This window comes from Drosophila eugracilis, unplaced genomic scaffold (genome assembly GCF_018153835.1).
Source record: "Drosophila eugracilis isolate 14026-0451.02 unplaced genomic scaffold, ASM1815383v1 contig_340, whole genome shotgun sequence".
Lineage (NCBI taxonomy): Eukaryota > Metazoa > Arthropoda > Insecta > Diptera > Drosophilidae > Drosophila > Drosophila eugracilis.
Window position 1 is genome coordinate 438,814 of NW_024573195.1, and position 21,184 is coordinate 459,997.

At 35.1% G+C, this 21,184-nt stretch overlaps 2 protein-coding genes across 18 annotated transcripts in view; both read left to right on the forward strand.

The window, feature by feature from the left end:
* The first annotated feature begins 369 nt into the window (after positions 1–369).
* On the forward strand, positions 370–16,619 carry LOC108102386 (paired box protein Pax-6). 4 transcript variants are annotated; one of them, XM_017207324.2, is made up of 9 exons: positions 370–996; positions 3,006–3,185; positions 5,479–5,644; positions 7,091–7,271; positions 8,304–8,970; positions 12,056–12,229; positions 13,374–13,637; positions 14,792–15,116; positions 15,814–16,619. In XM_017207324.2, the coding sequence occupies exons 1-9, from the start codon at positions 888–890 to the stop codon at positions 16,394–16,396; spliced, it is 2,649 nt and encodes an 882-aa protein (XP_017062813.1). In that variant the 5' UTR covers positions 370–887; the 3' UTR covers positions 16,397–16,619. The 4 variants fall into 4 exon arrangements, with proteins under 4 accessions (XP_017062813.1, XP_017062816.1, XP_017062814.1 ...); XM_017207325.2 differs by lacking the exon at positions 370–996 and adding an exon at positions 2,782–2,906; XM_017207327.2 differs by lacking the exon at positions 3,006–3,185.
* Positions 16,620–18,603: 1,984 nt separating this feature from the next.
* LOC108102314 (twitchin) overlaps positions 18,604–21,184 on the forward strand; it is a 46,539-nt gene continuing 43,958 nt past the window's right edge. For 10 of the 14 annotated variants that reach the window (XM_041818578.1, XM_041818571.1, XM_041818576.1 and 7 more), the window contains exons 1-2: positions 18,604–18,687; positions 20,129–20,491. In XM_041818578.1, the coding sequence (XP_041674512.1) occupies positions 20,179–20,491 (313 nt within the window). In that variant the 5' untranslated portion in view covers positions 18,604–18,687; positions 20,129–20,178. Of the gene's footprint in view, positions 18,703–20,128; positions 20,492–20,915; positions 20,938–21,184 lie in introns of all 14 variants that reach the window. The other 4 variants (XM_017207088.2, XM_041818581.1, XM_041818582.1 and 1 more) reach the window with 2 other exon arrangements.

Sequence of the window (21,184 nt, forward strand, 5' to 3'; positions counted from 1 at the left end):
AAGCAGACCCTAGGGGCTCAAGTAATGCCAATGATTCAAATAAAACTATACCGACAGCCTATGCTGTTGATCCTTAATTTAATTTAAAAAATCCCTTAACGGTAAAGGCAGTTGCAAAATTGCATAGTGTGGAAAAATAACTTTATCTTGCGGCCCATTATCCGAATATAGGTGCGAGTGCGACAACTGATGTGCTTTAGTTATTGGCCAACCACAGTGCTTCCCTTCCCAAATGGTGGTAGGTAAGCAAGCCAACTTGACACTAGCCAATCACAATCTGTTTCTTTGCCACAATCCCGTCTTAGAGTACAGGGGGACGCTTGTTGACAATCTGAGGGTCGGTATAGTCGGTTTTTGGAACGGATCCGGACAGGCAGGTCGTGACATTATTATTACGTCTTGCGCTTCAACGTTAAATGCAGTTCCGTCGTGTCGGGAAGTTTAAAAATAATTAATCAAGTCAAATTTACCGATTTTAGTGCTTTTATTGCCATATTAATTTAAGTCGGCAGTGATATTTTATTTAAAGAAAATATATAATACATAATTTTCATTAAAAGAGTGGTGCATGAAAAATGAACAAGTGAACTAAAACAAAAGCGGCTGCTCAGTTTAGTTTGTGTTCATGAATTTGTGATTCTAATATCCCCATGGGGCCACCAACAATTGATTTTGGTCACCACAGGACATGATTTCAACCAACACCATCTGTACATATTTAGTTTGAAAACTTTGTTCACCCTGCTACGGTTTCACGCAGCTTGCGTTCTGCACAAAACAGTACATACTCCTGAATTAAACTTGCCTAAGCAAAGCAATACTCGATTGAGAAATTGTCAACCGCAATTACAACGGTCATCGCCAATTTATTCCGTTAGTGTAATACAATGTTTACATTGCAACCAACTCCGACGGCAATAGGCACCGTAGTTCCTTCTTGGTCAACGGGAACATTGATAGAACGCCTGCCGTCTTTAGACGACATGGCTCACAAAGGTAAGTACACCTCTTGCACTACACCTCTAGTTGATTTTTAATATGGAAAGCTTCTGTTTATATGTACTCATATTTTTGATCAGTGTTTCCAGACAACTAATTTTTTTTTCCTTTGTTTCACTTTTAAATTATGAAATAGAACATTATACAAATTACATTGGCTTGCAGATCTTTAGTTACATTTTATCGTTGGCTTAAAAAAATAGTGTCCAAAGATGACACCCAAATATTGAGCCAAGCTAATCACTATGTAAAGAAAGAATTTGAACATTTTAAAGTTCTAGTTTGATGCAAAGAAAACTTCGATTTGGATTAACAGAACTAAGTTGTTGGGTTCAACTTGGATAAGTTAGCCGGTAACATTTTATATAACTACATAGAAAAAGTCAGATCAATTCGAATGTATGTAAAATGTAATGAAAAAATTTAAATAGTTGAACGCTTAAAGCACAGTCGCAGATTTTTATGATATACTTGCTTCACAAATTTGAAGTCCATGTATTGTCTATAAAAGACAAACATAAGTTTCTATGTTCAAAAATGCTGACTAAAATTATTATAACGTCTGTAAGGTATCATATTTGGGTATGATAAATATTATATACATTTTTTTAAATAAATAAATATTCTTTATCAGGATCTTCAGTTGGAGTCTAACTCTGCCCAGAGCGCAGCTACATCTGTGGCAATGCAGGTTTTAGGGATGCTTGAAAAGTTCAAGTTAATTTTTAAATTAATCCATTTAAAACAATTAAGCTTATATGTATCCGATAAAATAATAATTGGCAGGATATGAGGATTTTTTTGATATAGTAGAACTTTCGTCAGTTTTTAGTTTTAGCTCCCAAACGACATTGAAACAGACGGACCTGTACATTTTATGAGAGGAGATTGACTGAGATATGGTTGTAAGGTAGCCCAATTTAGTGTTTAAAATATATGCAACCTACATATGTTTTTAAAAAAATCATTTCGAAATTACTTTTTGGAACTTGTGGACACAAGTCATCTAAAATATGGTTTGCGAATATTCAACTACAAAAACATAGTATTTCTTACTACTAGAATAAATAAATTACTACTCATAAGTGTTTCTATATTCTGTGCAGTATTTTGTAAAACATAAAAAGATTTTATATCGAATACCCTTGATCCAAAATTGCTAAATACAGAAAAAAATATTTAAATTGATTTCTGTCCCAAATACTTTTGGAAAAAAGTAGTTTCGAAGTAGTAGTAGTTTAGTTTGTAACAGCCAGAAGGAATTGTTTCCGACCAAATAATGTATATTTTATATATTCTTGATCAGGATCAATAGCCGAGCTGATTTATCCATGTTCGTCCGACGGATTACCCATCCAGATTATTGAAATTCCTATGCAGCTCAAGTGTATTTTAGCGTGCTGCCACGGCAACTCAAACGCCCACAATACGAAAAATTAAAATCGCTGAGATCTCAGGTACAATAAGAGCTAGAAAGATAGGATTAGGCACGTATAATCTTGAGATGGCAGCGCATCTTAAGGTGGAACAATTATCTAGCCCAAAAAAACAGAGTTCGCGTTTTGTGTGGAACTAACGACCACAAAACGCGGAAACACCAAAACGCTAAAATCTCGGGTAAGTTAGGATAAGGCATATTCTAGAAATATCAATACCTATCGATTAGCCAAAAATGATCAAATCGGAACATTATTTTGCAAATTATTAGGAATTGTAGGCCATAAAAGCCTGACATGAGCAGTGACTTTACCTTCAAACATGACTTTTCTGACAAAAGGTGGTGGTGCGTCAGTTTCTGATAGTAAAAAATGTTTTTAAAATTTGGATAAGACAGTAACAAATTTGTTGTAGTCGCGGTACTGGATTACAGCGCCCTTTACTTTAAATACTTACTCTGCTATGCAACAGTTCGTACTATCATATTTATTCAACCAAAAATAATGAATTAAAAACGAAAATGCGACTTCTTGATACGAATTTTACTCCTATGATCTTCTTTTTTATAGACAATGTGATTGCCATGAGAAATTTACCCTGTTTGGGTGCAGCTGGTGGAAGTGGACTAGGCGGTATTGCTGGAAAGCCATCCCCTACAATGGAAACCGTGGAAGCCAGCACGGCGTCACAGCCCCATTCGACATCGTCGTACTTCGCCACAACTTACTACCATTTAACTGACGATGAATGTACGTTTTAATCAGTAACGTAAAGCAATACTTTTCCTTTAACTAAACCCCCGAAAAAAATTACATTTTACGGAGACAAACTGTTCTTTTTCAAGGTTATTTCCTTAAATTTATTCAAATTTATTCAGCTATAAGTCACATTGTTCAATTCTATTGTTTAAAAATATGACACGTTGTGTTACATCTTAAAGTTATATCTTTTTTGCAGTACAATTTTTAAGTTATATTAAATTAATCAAAGACGTTATATACATATGGTATGAGCTATTTGGTTAGGTTTTAAATCCGAGTGGGACAACATAGTAAGTAACTTTATTAAAATTACCTCGTTATTTACTTTGATAGAAAACAAATATAGTGCAACAGATAAAGAAAGTCTGAATTTTTGGTCATCTTTGCGTTTTGGGGTAGTGATCTAAATCGTAAAACTATCTTATCCGATAGTTCAAAATACTCGTATAAAGGTATCGCGCCAAATTTGTTCTTTTTACATATATGTGTCAATAAGATATGTTATTGCTGTGAAAACAGCTCAATATCTGGGCAGCCCAAAGTGTTTAGCTCAAAGGGATGGTGAAATCATTGTTCAGTAGCTGACTCGAAATCGCGCACATGCTGCCAATTATAGTGGCACAATAGGATGAGCTGATCACCGATGACAATTGGGATCGCCGTGGACTCTCAATACAGTGCTTAGGCCAAAAAAAAAATGTTCTGAATTGCGGAGTAGCTTAGAAGTAACCCCGAAGTCCCATTTCCAATCACACAGTCATCCCTATCCCCTCGAGCTGTTAAGTACTCTCTCTCAGGTCAGTCCATTGTTGTGCTGGTGAATCAATACAATAATTTTCCAACTTAAATGATCTTGAAGTGTGAGTTCGTTGTCGACGACTGTTCCGTGTCATGTCGTTACAAATGGAAACAATTATTTGCATTGAAAGCCAAAGTCGAATAAATACAAACACACACAATGCACTCTAAAATGCCAAATGAGCCTCTTTAGCGGCTGCCGAGAGCCAATGTGCTTAGGTATTGTACCTATATCCAGTCTTTGTCTACCCACCCCGTCCCAGTCATTCAATTTTTTTAGGGAAGGGAAACAAACCGCTTCCCCTTCCTCAGAACGGACTAGTCCCCTAGAGGGTCCTGCAACGGCCTCTCTCTATGGCTAAGCCATTGCCTTTCTTGTCGAAAGATTCGTGTTGCAATTACATTATTAATCCCACTGGCATGATGATTTCGTAGAGGGTTCCCTGTCGCAGTGGCGAATCAAATTTTCAGCAAGGCCCTGCACGAATACCGCCAGTACACTACCGCTGCTAAAAGTTGTCAATTCATTTAACTTGAGACACCAGTACAATGTAAGTCTTCAGGACTACCGCGAGTAAAATAGACGGTAAAATTTGTCATGCAACTATAATTTTTCGGTGAAAAGTTTTCTAATCGGACACCACAATTTTTTTGTCGAATCAAACCGAAAAAAACAATGCCCACGTACGAGATTTTACGGCAGACGCCTCCCGATGAAATCCGAACACAGAAAAGTCACTCGGATAAGCCCTTTGTCAAAAGCTTACTCTTCTTGCATGTATCAAGATATTGCTGCTGCTTCGTTGATTTCTTAACCAATAAAGCGGTAAATTGATACGGAGATTTTAGGATTTTATTTCAATAATTCCAAATACTCGGAAATTTTTATAAAGCCCTTCCTTTCTCATGCTTGACCTAAGCAACGAGTGTGCCCTTTTTCGCCTTTTTCGCCTTTTGACATTTTCTTTTTGTTTTGTTTTTCGTACGTTAGATAAATACACAAAAAAGAGGTTACGTTTGTGATTATCTTAATCACATACGAACAAATAGTATTCACTTTCAAATATTATAAATTTGAATAATTTACAAAATTGATTTAAAACATATATTTCTTAGTTTATTGCCACCAAAAATAATAAAAGGTATTAGTTTATCATGCCAATGTTGAAGATTACAACCTCTTGGGCAAGCTGTTGGGTCAATATTGTCTTATTATAGAAACGTAAATGCTAATTCGCGAACTACTATTTACTCTCCTTTAGGTCGATGAATGTATTTTGACGTCTTTAAAAGCATGACAAACTGATTTATATGCCTCATTGCCATGACTTTATATGAATAAGCTTGCACTTACGTGCGCATCAGCGGGCAGACAGAATTCGACATTGTCGTAGCCGATTAAATTGTAGTAACAAACAAATAAATATACTTGACATAGTAAAATACAGTGCTTACTTTTATTATTTTATTTTGTATTTTAAAGGTCATAGTGGTGTAAATCAATTGGGCGGTGTTTTCGTCGGGGGAAGGCCTTTGCCAGACTCAACACGGCAAAAAATTGTCGAACTTGCCCATTCTGGAGCCCGCCCATGTGACATTTCCCGGATTTTACAAGTTTCCAATGGATGCGTAAGCAAGATTCTTGGAAGGTAGGAAACACATTTCAAAATTACTCGTTAATCAGAGTTAAATTTTCGAAATATATTCGTAAAAAAAGTATGTAGAAGTAGTAGTAGATAGCATTTCCGACATGTTAAGTATATATATTATGGGTATGGATTACTAGGCAAGTCTATCTAGCCATGTCGGCTTGGAAGTTGAAGAAACATTAATGTTCATGAACATCGACGATTCCGATGATTTTTACAACGGCTATTATTTCTATAATATACCATACTTACTCTATATATATTATACATATTATTAACATGGTTGTTATTTATTTAAGATAAGGTAATTGATACAATAAATCAGAAAAAATAGATTGATGCGTAATAAAATACTTCCCAGTAAGTCGTACTTTTCGGGATGGTTTTCCTTTTCAATGTTTTGCCTCGTGAGGATTATGGCGATTATAGGATAGAGATATAAAATTTAATTGACTTATTTTACAACAAATACAAATAAATCCCATCATCATTGATAATTCGAAATAACACATGATTTTTGTTTGCAAAACTAAAATAAAATTATAAAACATATATCTTGTACTTGTGTACAATTTATTAAATCTATTTATTACTGGGCATTAATGTATTGCGTACAAGTACAAGTTTAAAATGTTGGGTTTACAAGTACATAATTGGTCTGAAAATGCAGCAAAAGTAAAGCATACTTCGGAAATGTTCAATTTATTTGTCTTTGCAGAAAAGTCGTTTAATTTGTTTTTGTTTGAATTAAAGGAAGTGTTACTGAAACCTTCTAATGAGAATATATGCCAGTTCAAACACATAATATAAAAAGAATCTTGTCGCTTTTCGCTGATTTGTAAAAATAGGAGACGGAAGGTTGAGATATTGGTTTTTGTGTTATAACATAAGTAAAATGACGATGTGAATGAAGTATTGGTCGGAACAAAATGATTTTGGTTTGTAGTTAGGTCTTGCAAAAATGTATTACTCATATTAATAACTATAAAATTTACATTATGGGCTACTGTTCCTCGCGGCTTTGTTTTGAAGTATACATATTTATTTCTTATATTGTCGGAAAGGCTTCTTCAACCTGTTACCTACTTAACGAGTAAAAATATTTAATCGCAGCATTATGTCCTCTGTCCTCTTTTTTAAGATTGCTATTTTGGAATTCTTTCTTGAATATATGTGTATATGTTAGACTACAAGTTATGTCGATTTTCCTATAAGTTTCTTAGACAAGCTGATGAGAACTTTATTTGCTTTCGAATTGGCATTCCTGTGAACCCACGTCATTCTCACGTCGATGTGTTTTAATAAAAATATTTATATTTTATTAATCGAGGTAAATCGTGGTTTTACAAATGTCGCTCACTTCTCATTCGATGTGTATTAGGATTTTTTATCAAATAAAAAAAAAGTTAAAAACCTTTGTTATAATGATGATGATGATTATTTCAGGTACTATGAAACGGGAAGTATAAGACCCCGTGCTATTGGCGGATCCAAACCACGTGTGGCCACAGCCGAAGTTGTTAGTAAAATTTCACAATATAAACGTGAGTGCCCGAGCATTTTTGCTTGGGAAATTCGGGATAGATTACTTCAGGAGAACGTTTGTACCAACGATAATATTCCAAGTGTAAGTAATTCTAACTTTATTCAATCCCATGCTTGATATCGTTGTATATAAATAAGCAAAAAAGTTAAATGAAAATCGGACTAAGACGATCAAAAAATCGTATTGATTTCTCTGGATTCCGGGCAGCCATTTTCTTCTTTTCACGAGCATAAACATTTTCCTTTTGTAGTTTTTTATATTATTTATTAAGTATGCCAAAAAGAAGCAAGCCAAATTAATTGTGACAGCGATGCTCATGCCGATGGCTGCTTCAGTGGCCGATGGTGCTTTGGCCTGCTTGTCTCGTACTTTTCCCATTGACAGTTGTGTGGAAAATGTGCTCATTCAAATGGAAGGGAAAATCTTTTATGCACATTAAACGACTAAAAGGGAAATCAGTGCTAGAAAAATATATGGAAAAAAATACAATATTAAATAAATACGGCCGGCCGCCACCACAAACCGTTAAGCGTTGAAATTCACGCGCCACTGCAAGGGGAAAATACTGAATCACGTTTACATCTGGAATCGGATTCGGGTCGTTCTCGAATTTAGGGTGAGAAACGACCATTTCGAGACTGAGTCTACATGATGGCGAAGCGACGATAATACGGAAAATATTATGGAATCGACCATTTGAACAGATTAACTGAAGGGATACTATTTATGAGTTAGATACTACTAGCTGTTCCCTTTGCCACGCGGGTTGCACATGCAATTGCAAAACCTAAACACTAGAAAATACTAATAATAAATAATAGGGATTGGTAAAAGACGAAACAAATTCTTAAAAATGAATGTCAATATGGTTTGCATACCCTCTGGTAAAGGACATTTTGCCTAATTTTTCCACTCAACTGCACTTTTCCCTGTTGTTCTTCCTCGCTCATTTATTACCCGATTTTTTTTCCCCTTTCTTTTCTTTTCTTTTTCCTTTCATTTAAATTTATTTGAAAAGCGTTGTCAAGCACAGGCACAGTTTTTATATAATACGAACTGAAGAAATAGCAAGCCATTGTACTGAAAATTAAGCGAACACGACTTTATTTTTAGGTGTCCTCGATAAACCGTGTATTGAGAAACTTGGCGGCCCAGAAGGAGCAACTAGGCACGGGAACAAGTAGTGCAAGTATCAGTGCTGGTAGTTCCGCAAGTGAAAAAGTGGTTGTAAATAGCAATGGAAACATCAGCAACGGCTCAAACGGATCAAGGACCACGTTGACCTCGCCTGCTGACCTTATGCACACTGCCACGCCATTAAACTCCTCGGAAAGCGGTGGGGCCAGTAATTCTGGTGAAGGAAGCGAGCAGGAGTTAATTTACGAAAAGCTGCGGCTCCTAAACACTCAGCACGCTGCCGGATCGGGTCCGCTGGATGCGGTCATAACATGCCCGTTAGAGGGCCAAGCGCCTAGCCACTTTGGAACCCATTCCACTCACCAAATCAACCAGCTGATGCATAGTAACCAGCAGGTTCTTCAGCAACAGCCGCAGAGCTGGACACACCGCCATTATTCCCACGGTTCCTGGTACCCAACCTCATTAACAGCTAGTGAAATACCCATCTCATCGGCTACCAACATCGCATCTGTGACGCCGTATGCTCCAGGACCGCCGCTCGCTCAACCTTTGACTCCACCAAATGACATCGCAAGTCTGGGAAGAAGCAGCCACCTTAGAAACTGTCCAGGAACTCCGGACGACATTCATTTAAAAAAGGGTAAGCTTTAAGCCGATCTGAAACCTTTAATCAACGGCTTTAAAACGTGTCCTTTTTCTTTGTTACAAAAGAAGTTGAGTGTAATAAGCGATTCACTTACCTGTCCGTCCAGCAATCACAGTCTGTATTGATCCAATGAAAGATAAATAACTTGTCTTGAAGTAATCGTTTTTGACTCTATAACCATATACTTGAAAAGGATAGATTTAACCATGTTGATCTAATTGTACGAACGTTATAAGATTAGGTAATAAATATACCTGAAACCATTTCTGTTAGAATGGTGGTTTTCTAAGATTTTTAATACAGTAACGGGTATATGTTGATCGACCCACACAATAACTTCAGTAGCTACAACAACGCTAGCCAACGCAAACTCCAATTTCAAGCCTGTTGATATTTTATTTATATTACAATTTATAGTTTCTTATCAGGTGTTTTTTTACAAATGTTAAAACTTAACATTTTTATAAAGGCATATTTAAGAACATGAATAAAAATAATATTGTGACTTTACTAATAAAAGTAAAATATATTGAGACATTCGAAGAGCACATAAATGTACAATCAAAACAAAGCCAACAAAATGTATTGTACTCTATGCACGCACGAGCAAACTTGGCATTTTCAAATTTTCGATTACTGATATGTCGTTTTATTTTCCCAGTTATACAAGAATACAACTGAACCAAAAGGTTGCCGCGTCGTGCGTAAATGCGACAAGCACGTGACGAACTGCAATGCACTTGGTGCTGATTGTCTCAAACGGAGACTTGCTCCAAATCAAAGTTTAACAACAAAAGAAGGAATCATACATTGGAAAGACGAAGTTGATATAAGTTGATTTGAAAATATATTTAGGATATATTTAATATAATGTTGGCAATTTAGGTCGCATCAAGTAGAAAGTAAAAGTGTATTAAAGAAGTATTTAAATATATTTGTGGAATTGGGAGACTGTTGTCAGAAAGGTATTCGCTTGAAAAGTATGGAAGGTATAAGGAATAAGGAATCTTACTATATAAAGTAAAACAAGAAGAAACGCTATAGTCGAGTGCCGCGACTACAAGATACCCGTTAGGGAAAAACCGTTCGCATTGGGGGCATCATAAAAACTACCATTGGTATCCCAAATTTCTATGACTTATAGTTACCGAGTCTCAGCTTTTCCACAAAAAGCAAAAACCGTCTTTCGAGCTTGGTGGTCAGAAATCGTTTCGACGTTTATTTCTGTCTATATAACTGACCGTTGAAATGTAGTCTGCTTGGGAAAATTTCTCAAGCAGGAAGAATGCTTGAGTCTAGGCCTAACAAAAGACATGTGATTCAAAACTGTCAGAGTTATTGCGGCCCCTTATAAGTTATTCCGTTTCGTCAAGTATAGCTATGGGGCAGCTTCTGTCGTTACCACTGCCGTGGTTGACAGGTTTACCCTTAATCGTGTAGTTTGCTTTAATACGATTTACAGACTCATTTTACAGGCGATGACACTTCATTAAATGACAAACCTTGGGGGTGGTTGCGGTTTATGGTCAGGACTTAAATGGTGTGGGTTGAATAGGATACTAGTGAAGATGAGGGGTGCATAAATAGATTACAGAAAATACATATTTATAAAATGGATTTCAAATTCTTTTTCTAGAACTCTGTTATCAAGTTTGTCTTTAACGCATATAAATGCGAAAGTGTCGCACCACTGTCGATAAGCTTAGGACCAAATCCTTATTCCTTCTTTTAGCGCACCCAGTTTGAGTTTATAGATACCGTCGATCTTGTTGGCTTGTAGCTCATGTTCTCGTTTTGGTTGCCAGGCATTTGATGTCGTCTGTCACTGTAACGCTGTTGTCGCTGTCAGAACATTGCGATTCGTTAACCATTGACATGCGGTCTGTTGAGATAAAGGGCCGGGGGTCTACCCGCGGCTTGTATCTACCCTATCAGCGTCTATTTGCTTTGTCACATTCACTAACATTCAACGTCAGTTCCACGTGAACAAAAGATTTCTTGTGTGTGCTATTACACACCTTTGCCCACTCTGACCCCCACTGATATATTAATGATTAGCATTCTTTTTTAATGTGGCTGCTAGTACAAAAGTAACGAAATGTTTCTTTTAACATATAGGATAATATTACTTATTAACTTAAATTTTCAAAAAAAAATAATTTTTTAATAAAATATATTTAATTAGATAGTTTGTATTTCTTTACAAGACGACTAATTCAATATTTTATAGAGATAGACCGAAGACCTAGTGGCACTGGTAAAATTTTGCACAATTCAATTTCTGCTAGCAAAATTATTATTTAAAAAATTGGTTAACATAGTAATCGGTCGTAAACTCAAGTATATCTTTTCTTCTATTGTTTCAATTTGACTCTTTTCTTTTGTTTTGATATGTGCTCGTTTTAGTCGAGTGCAGCGACCATGGGATACCCGTTACTGTGCTAATTAATTTTAAAACAATTTTTATTTTAAATTTAATTTTAGCGCCTTTAGCCATAGTTTTGCAATATTTATAAAATTATAGTGACGTTACTGACCGCGTGACCTACATTTTTTAATTTATTAATATATTATTTTTAATAGTTTGTTAAATCTTGGAGATGGATGTAAGATGACAAATGGATCTCTAGAATATGTATGCTTAGTCCTGACATCTAGGTCTTGCAGCATTTAGAGATTTTCGTTTTTTTGTTGGTCGTTAAAGTGGATGAGTCCAGGCTATTGATCCTGGTCAAGAGTTATATGCCTTATAGGTTCAACCTGTTACAATCTTTTACACTACAAGAAACGGGTACAACAATTAGACTTCTTAAGCCATTGCTAACATAGACATATAACGTTTTTCATAGCAGTATTATTGATACAAATTATTTTAAAATTGATTAGCTCAGTAACGGGTATCTGATAGTCGCGGCACACGACTTAGCGTTTATTTTTGTTAGTATGTTGATTTGCCTGCCTATATATATATACCTAGATCTTACTATATGTAAGAATAATCTTTAACATTATTACTATTTTTGTTAGGTTTTTCTTAAAGGGATTAAGCTCAGTCAGTGTTTTCTATTCTTTTTGGCAGAACTTGATGGTCACCAGTCCGATGAAACTGTTTCCGGTGAAGGTGAAAATTCCAATGGCGGCGCTTCAAATTTAGGAAACAATGAGGATGACCAAGCTCGACTAATACTTAAAAGAAAGTTGCAGCGCAATCGAACATCTTTTACAAATGACCAGATAGATAGTCTAGAAAAAGGTAAGATAATGGAAATGTTTTTTAAAATCAGTTTAAAATTATATAGTTTGTTATTCTTTCAAAAAAATTATTTGCTTGTTTTAAAGTATTCCAACGAAATGTAAAGTTTCCTGCGAGGTCTTCATAAAGTAATTTCACAATATTTATACTAGTTTCCAAAAACACTTTTAAGATTGATATATTCCTAAAAATCCTTTTAAAATTCGAAGTTGTAATTGACCGATTTTTTGTTTTCTTAAATTTACTTGTGATTTGATACCAGGTATTCAAAGACTAAAACGAACCTATTACCGTTAAAAATTATGAAACAGGTATAAGAAAGCATTTCCGACCTTATAAGTATATATTTTTTGGTCAGCACCAATTTCGAAGTCCGTCCATCTGAGAAATCCATTCCAGTGATAAATCTTAGGAACTATAAGACAAAAAGCATGCAAGTTTGTTTAGCATTTTATTATGTACAAAAAACGCAAAAATTTAAAAACACCTACTCCAACACCCGCCAGTTGCGAACAAATTATATATTAGGTTGTCAAAAAAGTCTTGCGGTATAAAATTGGTTCCAATAATGCGATTCAAGTCAAATATGCGCCGTTTTGTTTGATGACGCGTTCCCAATGAGATGCCGACTTCATAATGCCCCTCTCATAGAAGCTCGCTTTCCTATTGGCAAAAAACTAGGAGCGTGGCACATCTTCGACCACCTCTACACCAGAACGAAAACGTTGATACCATCGTTGCGCGGTGGAAAAGGAAACTGTATCGGGTCCATAAACTGCACACATTTTATTGTCGGCTTGAGATGCATTTTTGCCTTTATCGTAGTAGTACTGTAAAATATGACAAATTTTTTCGTTATTTTGCTCCATGATTGCGACGCTATAACTCACGAACGACTTAAAAGAAAAGACAATCAATCAAACACGTGTTAGCGCGTGAAATGAGCTTTCCAAAAAGGTATAGCATGACCTGATGCGACGAATAAAACAAGAACTACGCGCTTTCAGCGACAACTAGCGAAAATACCGCATGACTTTTTTTGACAACCTAATATATATAAAACTTGTTTGATAATTATATCAATATACACATACGAGTTTAAGCTTATTTTACGTTGTGCAACAATATAAAATAATATTTTCAGAATTTGAACGAACTCACTACCCAGATGTATTTGCCCGCGAACGTTTGGCAGGAAAAATTGGTTTGCCGGAGGCAAGAATTCAAGTTTGGTTTTCAAACCGCCGTGCAAAATGGCGACGTGAAGAAAAACTTCGAAATCAGCGGAGAACACCAAATTCTATAGGAGCTAATGGAACTTCATCTTCAGCAGCTGCCTCATCAAAAGACAGTCCTAACAGCTTGAGTTCCCCTTTACTTTCGGGGTCAGCTGTAGGCCCTTTAGTCAGTAAGTACAAATAACTTTTAATACTATTAAACAAGAAGTTTTTGTCGAGTGCCGCGTCTATAACATATCCGTTACTGTTTTACACAATATTAAAATATTTATTTTGCTATTGGAAATGAACAAGGCGCCACCTTTCGTCAAAAAACATGTTTACTAACTGATTGACGTCACTGACCATTACAGGCCTTATAATCTAAATTTCTTCATAAATAGCAACAAATGGTTCCGATTTGAAAAATCTTTGAAAAATCGATAGATATTGACAAAAAAGTTATACAAGGTCAAAGACAGACGTTCACAGTTTTCCGCGGTTTGTGGTCGTTAGATTGCTCATGGTCGGATGAAAACTCGCGTCAAGCTGCACAACTTTCTAGCTCAGTTCCCGAGATTTTTGGTTTTCCGTGTTTTGCGGAAGTTAAACTGGGCATGGCTATATGGGAAAAAATAATTCGTATTAGGGGCATCATAAAACCCTACATGCTTAATCCCAAATTTATATTACTTATAGTTAACGGGGTCTCAGCTTTTCTACAAAAAGCTAAAACCCTCTTTCAAGCTTGGTGGGCGTAAGAAGGGTTTGGCCGAATCCACCGTACCACCGTAAGATGAGATGGCCTCTCAAGATTATACATACTTAATCCCAACATTCTAGCTGTCATTTGTGAGCGTGACAGGATGCTGAAATAAACTTGAGCTGCGTAGGGACCTTAAGAATATTTATGCCTCATCTCATCTTTGAATCTCTTATAGTTCCTGAGATCTTAGCGTTCATAAGGACAGACGGACATGGCTTAATCGACTTCGCTATTGATACTGATCAAAAATATATACACTTTGTAGGGTCGGAAACGCTCCCATCTATCTGTTACATACTTTCTTTCGAATCAATATACTTGCCCCAATATCCTAGAGAAATGTTACGGTATTAGGGCATGTTTTGTAACCTTGCTATGAAATAAATATAATATGAAGTACAAATAAAAAATAGTTCAAGAAAATATTTTACTAGTATGTGAAGAATATTTAGGAAATTATTATGTAAAAAGAAAATATTATTGACTTAAACTTATTATGATCATATTTATTGCTTTAAATATTATATTGCTATTCTAATTAAAAAAGCAAATTAATTTCGTTTTTATATATCTATTTAGATACAATGGAAGGCTTATCCTCGCCAAACACATTGAACCCCAATCCCAGTGGCCCAGCAGCTGGTGCTGGAATTGAAGTCACCGACAGCCCGATTCGATCCGGGATAACCTCTGAAATACCCGCTGGACGTCACAGTGAAGACAGCAGAAGAGCTTGTTCTCCTAGCCCTTTTGGTCAGAATACCCACAATCACCAAAGTAATGGTCACACCCAAGGACATGCTATCATTCCTGCTATTTCGCCACGACTCAATTTTAGTAGCGGTGGATTTGGTGCGGTGTACAATATGCACCACACGCCCATATCTATGAGTGAATCCTATGGGTAAGAAAATAAGTTTTGCTAGTGGAAATGGACAAAGCGCCGCCATTTGTCAAAAAATCATGTTTACTAACTGATGGTGACTTCACTTTCCATGTAGGGCCTTATAACCTAAATAAATAGCGATTTAGAAAATCTTTGGTAAATCGATGATATTGACAAAAATATGTTATACGACGCTACAGTTTTCCACAGTTTGTGGGCGTTAGAACGGGCGTGGCCGGATAAAACCTCTGAATCTCTTAAATACGGATTCCTAAGCCAAACTTTCTAGGTCTTATAGTTCCCAAGATTTTCGCATTTTTCCAGGTTTTGTCGGCGTTAGAGTAGGCGTGGCTAGATGGGCAAAATCGCATTGGGGCATCATAAAAAATGCATGCCGAATCCCCAATTTCTATCAATTACAGTTACCGGCTATCAGCATGTTGAGTGGTTGATTTCTTTCCTTCCTTCCTTCTAGCATACTTCTCACGAAGTCTAATATACGATTTTACTATAATAGTAACGGGTATAAACAGATTATAGTTAAAAGATATAAAATTATGAATGCAGGTGCTTTTCGCGTTTTTGTGCACGGATGTAGCAACCTTGAGGAGGAGGAACCTTTAAAATTCTTTAAAATTTAAGACCATTTTTTATAATATGCTTAATATATTTGCCAAAAGGGAAAAGCCAATTCTGAAGGCCTTATATTTTTCAGAGCGGTTCCACCAATTGCAAGCTTCAACCACTCATCCGTCGGCTCGCTGACTTCGCAGTCACCAATATCCCAACAGGGCGACCTCACGCCGCCCTCCTTGTATCCGAGTCACATGACCTTACGAGCGCCGCCAATCGCACCCCCGCACCATCACATTGTGGCGAGTGACGGTGGCAGTCCTGCGGGAGGGGGGGCATCAGCCGGTATGGGAGCTGGCTGCGGTGGATCGGGATACGAAGTGCTCTCCGCTTATGCGTTACCACCACCGTTACCGTCGAGCAGTGCACCGGCAACAAACTTCTCTACTTCATCCAGCGCTAATGTGACCTCCATTCACACTATGTCACACGAACCATGTCTCTCGCCCTGTAGCTCAAGCTCGAATCACTTGGGAGTTGGCCACAGTTCTGTGTTTGCGACTGACACGATTTCTCCGGCTGTACCTTCATACGCACATATGAGCTACAATTACGCGTCGGCCACCAACAATGTGACGGCATCCTCTACTAGCGGAACCAGTACACACGTGGCTCCCGGAAAGCAACAGTTCTTCGCCTCATGCTTTTATTCGCCGTGGGTTTAGGCAAAGTAAGCTGATTCGATAAGAGAGTCACTTCATAATTGACTATTTACGTAGTGTTAAGCCCTCTATCTAAATAAATCGAATTTACATATCTCTTAAAAAATAATAGAGGTTGTAGAAAAATGCATATGTATGTATAGATTATATAGTTCCGCCCATTAAATTCAATCTAAAGTTTATAATTATTGGTGTAAATTAAATGATTTAATTTTGGCAAATGTAATTGCAAGCCAATTGCTTTTATTATTACGGTAAATTTGGGGTTCTCCAGGCGGACAAAATTTGTTTGTCATCCAGTTTCTGTTAAATGTTCATATTTTGATTAGCGGAAAGAGTTTATCCAAAGTCTCTACGAATTTATTACAGTAAATGCAAGTAAAAGGGTTATGTATCCGCCGACTTTTGGTAAGTATATAAGCCGGAAAATACATTATTACATACCATTTTGTATTACTACATGTAATTTATATAATTTATAAGAAATGTATTTTTCTAAATTGGCGATGGCCATTTAAGGAGTTGTGTAATATTGAATTTTTGGTAGCTTCACAGACCGTGTGAGGCCTCATAAACATTATATTTTATATATTGTGAAACAATGTTCCGAGTTGAAATTTTTGTGATAAAACGATGGGTATTGACAAAGAAACATAGCCCATGGCATAAGCTGAATTGGCATCTCAACCTTTTACATATTTTTCAACAAATACTCTACTTTTTTACTTTATGTGTAAGTTTCGTCTCTGTAGCCCTTATAGTTCGCGAAGTTCTTGCGGGAATGGCTTATTCAATTTGAAAAATATTTATATGTGTATTCATGTGTATGTTTCAGATTTTGAAATTGTCAAATTGATATTTGAAGGAAAAGTATTTTCAGTAAGGATTGGTTCTAGTAAGTAAATATAATAGCGCTGAACTGAAGTACTGCACTCTGTTCTTCAGTTTGGCACTATTATATTTATTTTTGAAATACAGTCCCGATCTCAGGATCCCTGACAGTAGAGTCGTTTATAATTAGGTATATATTTATAACCTATGTATACAAAGTAACGGAGCAAGTATGTAACATTCGACAGAAATTTGATTGTGCATTGTATTATTCTAGGCATATTGTTTCATAGGTGGCGTTCTAAATGATTACAAAAGTAACTTGTAAAAGCATACTTTCAGGCTTTCAAGGTTTATTTTCAAAAAAAAAACTATTCAGTGTTATAAATATAATAAAATCAGTTGATTGAATGTTCTATAATTATTACTTCTTGTGTGTTATAAAATAATGTTTACCATCACGTCTATATATAATGTAAAATAGAGATTATCTCAGCTTTTATTTTCGACCAAAATTAAGCTATTGACAATGGGATTTTAGCGACTTCACCCCAAGGCTTGACTTTACTCATAATCACGGACAACTAACTAAAGGAAAATGGATTAAAAGGAAATATAAAAAACTAGAAGACTATAAGAAACCCGTTACTGTTTTACACAATGGTATCTTAACTTTCGAGCTGTAATAGTTCCCGTGATTTCTAGCGATTTAAATTTTCTGTGATTTGTGCACATTAGAGTGGGCGTGGCAGGATAAACTTGCGCTGCGTAGGGACCTCAAGAATCTTCATGTTTAATCTCAATTATGTATCTCTTATAGTTCCTGAGTTCTAAGCGTTCATACGGACAGACGGACGGACGAACAGACTTCGCTATTGATACTGATCAAGAATATATATACTTTATAGGGTCGGAAACGCTTCCGTCTACCTGTTACACGGGTAACGGGTATACGAATTAGTTTACCTTATTATTAAAAACATACTTAAAAGCATCAAAATAAAAATTGTTGGTCATATTTTATCCATTTTCAGAGTAACGAGTATCTTATATTATGTGGATCTCGACTATTTTCTACATGTAATGAAAAGGCAACTTCAGTTCACGAACAGTTTTATTTAGATAGATTTTCAACAGAAATAGCAGTTTTCGTGGAAACTGCCAAATGGACTTGACGACATCGATTAATGCTATCAAAAATATACATATTTTCTCGTACTCGTAGTAGGTATATATATGCGTATGTCCGAAAGTATATATGGTCTATAGATAAAATTTTTTGTGGAAGAAAAATCGCGCCTGCGCTTTTAAACTGTATGTTTTGTTAGCGCAGATACCTTGCTGATCAAGAGTACCAATTCTTTAGACCTGCCAGTAATAGACAAAAGCTCGTAGAGTTCGCTTCGTTTTGCAGAAACTATAATTTCGTGCTGTGCTCGTTCTGTGTTACCTGTAGCCTAGTTGTATGTACCAACAAAGTAATAAAATATTATACATGAGTAAAATAAATCGTTCCTTTATGGATATAAACGTATTACATTGACATTAGGTTTACAATTATAATAAAGTTCGTTTCTTTTCTATCTATGCTACTATATTCTAGTTATTTATCAAGTGAAGTGAAACGGTAGTTAAAACAAACATATTTAATAAATTAATTATTGAATTTGTGTTTATGATTTCAATAATAGAAACACACCGAGAAAATGGGTTTTATAATAAATAGAAAACTTGTGTCTATTCATCGCGTTGTGTAACACGTTGTTGTTTGTAAAAATAGACTACGATAAATATCAAAATATGTGATGAAAAATTCGAAACAGAATAGCACTAAAAAATTTGAATGTATTCATTTCAAACACAACACTTAACTGAGCTCTTTGGGGCTAATACATATTTTTCAGTAGGTGATAGAGGTTTAAAAATAATTTTTTATAAAAAATTATTTATTTGTTTTTTATTCATTGCATATGTGGACTGAAATTTAAAAAAAATGTATTAGCCATTTTAAACTTAAACTTTATTCTTCACTCATACATTTTCATTGTGTATAAATCTTTGATTGTATTCTTAATACGTATGAAGGTTTTTATATATAGACATGTATTTATGTATGAACAAATAAAGATATATGTATATGTGTGAGTCTTGTATTTGTATGTAGAGGTTTTTTTTCTTAGCCGGTGACTGCGAATGACTAAAAATAAACATGCAATACATGAGTTTTCAGTAAAATATTTTCCATTAACAGCATTTATGTTAAATGAAGGAAGAGCGATCAAGTTTCAGTTTTCCAAAACGTGGGTCGTGTGCAATTTAAAATTCATAGATTAATAATTACTATTCTGTCACTTGTGTCATTGCTGTTCAAATAAGTAAATGTTCGTACATACACAAGGGTATAGAAAATTATGTCAGAAATTATTGCATTTTTGTATACCTTAGGTGTTATAAAAATAATAATAATAATAATAAAATCGCAAAAATATATAAATTATAAGATATAATTAATTATTCAAGATATTTTATATTAATTTTTCGTTACCTGTTTACGTATACATTACTTGCCGCACACATTTTCTTCAGCATTTTACGGTTACCTTTTGGGAATTTTCAAAAGAATTGCTGTTAAGCGAATGGTTTTTTATTAAAATAATTTGAACTCTGAACATTTAATGCCAATAATAAGCCATTCTTAAAACATTGATTTAACACTTATTACGTATAAATTTGTATTCACAAATAACTTATTTAATTAAGTCAAAAATAATTATTCTATTGTGTTTCTTACTTATTTTTTAATCTTTTTAATGTTAAAAATTTAAAAAGAACACAAAATTTCAAATCTAAAACAACCTATTTCACTATGACATCTTTTTATATTTAATTCTTTTGACTGTTTAGAGCCATTGAGCCACAGCCGTTGAAGACGAAGCTTAAGGACATCCCTCAGCATGGGGGTGGCTGAAGATTTCGCTCCCAGCTTTCTTAAAAAGCCACAACTGCATCAAGAGGATGATGGCAATCGATTGATATTTGAGTGCCAGTTATTGTCATCCCCGAAACCAGACATTGAATGGTTTCGGAGTGAAAATAAACTGGTAGAAGATAACCGAACCAAATTCAAAATTCAACCTGTTGAAGATAATAAATATACGGTAGTATTAGAGCTCGACGATGTAGTTGAAACGGATGCCGGACTTTATAAAGTCAAAGCCATGAACAAATCGGGCGAAGTCTCTGCGTCTATTAACTTAAATTTTACACGTAAGTAGCTTACAAAAAGTTAACGCTGTTTATCAGTTTATATTTTAAATATAAATACATAAATACGTTTTAAATACATCACGATATTCAAAGTTATATAGTTCGTTGGTAAAATAAAGCCTACGAAGTTACTAATGCAGTAAAGGAGACATTTCTGACCTTTATTTTGCGCGTTAAATATCAGACATATTTCAGATTTTGGTAATTTTAAATTCCATTTTTAATGGGTTGCATTGAATACAATTCCTAAGTATTTTATTTTATACGTGTAGATTCCCTTTTTTCTTTCTTGATAAGTAATTATAAATGGGAAAAAAATAAAAAAATATTTCTTTTTAATAATTTAATAATATTTCTTCTCTACTATAGACTTTTAATAATTTATTTACACATTTTTACTTTACATTTGTATAAACTTTCTTAGCTGCTGACGAACCAAAAGAAAAGTAAGCTACACTTAATGCTTCACTTGGTTCAGTGTTATCTCCGCATAATTATGAACCGTTATCAAATGTTTTTATTTATTTATTATTACCCTATAGTAAGAGCTTAAAATTAACTCTAGGAAGGCTGATAATCGCAATTGCTTTGAACAATGTAACAAAATTGCACGGTCATTTACATAACTGCTTTTATTTTTTATACTTGCTTTAATTTTTCTTTATATACTATTTACAATTTATTAATTGGGGA

Bases quoted from the DNA above. Each gene is read 5' to 3' on its own strand.
- LOC108102386 (XM_017207324.2), top strand. From the start codon at position 888: ATGTTTACATTGCAACCAACTCCGACGGCAATAGGCACCGTAGTTCCT. The intron at 5,645-7,090 runs GTAGGAAACACA...TGATTATTTCAG, and splicing joins GTAAGCAAGATTCTTGGAAG to GTACTATGAAACGGGAAGTA. The intron at 15,117-15,813 runs GTAAGAAAATAA...TATATTTTTCAG, and splicing joins TCTATGAGTGAATCCTATGG to AGCGGTTCCACCAATTGCAA.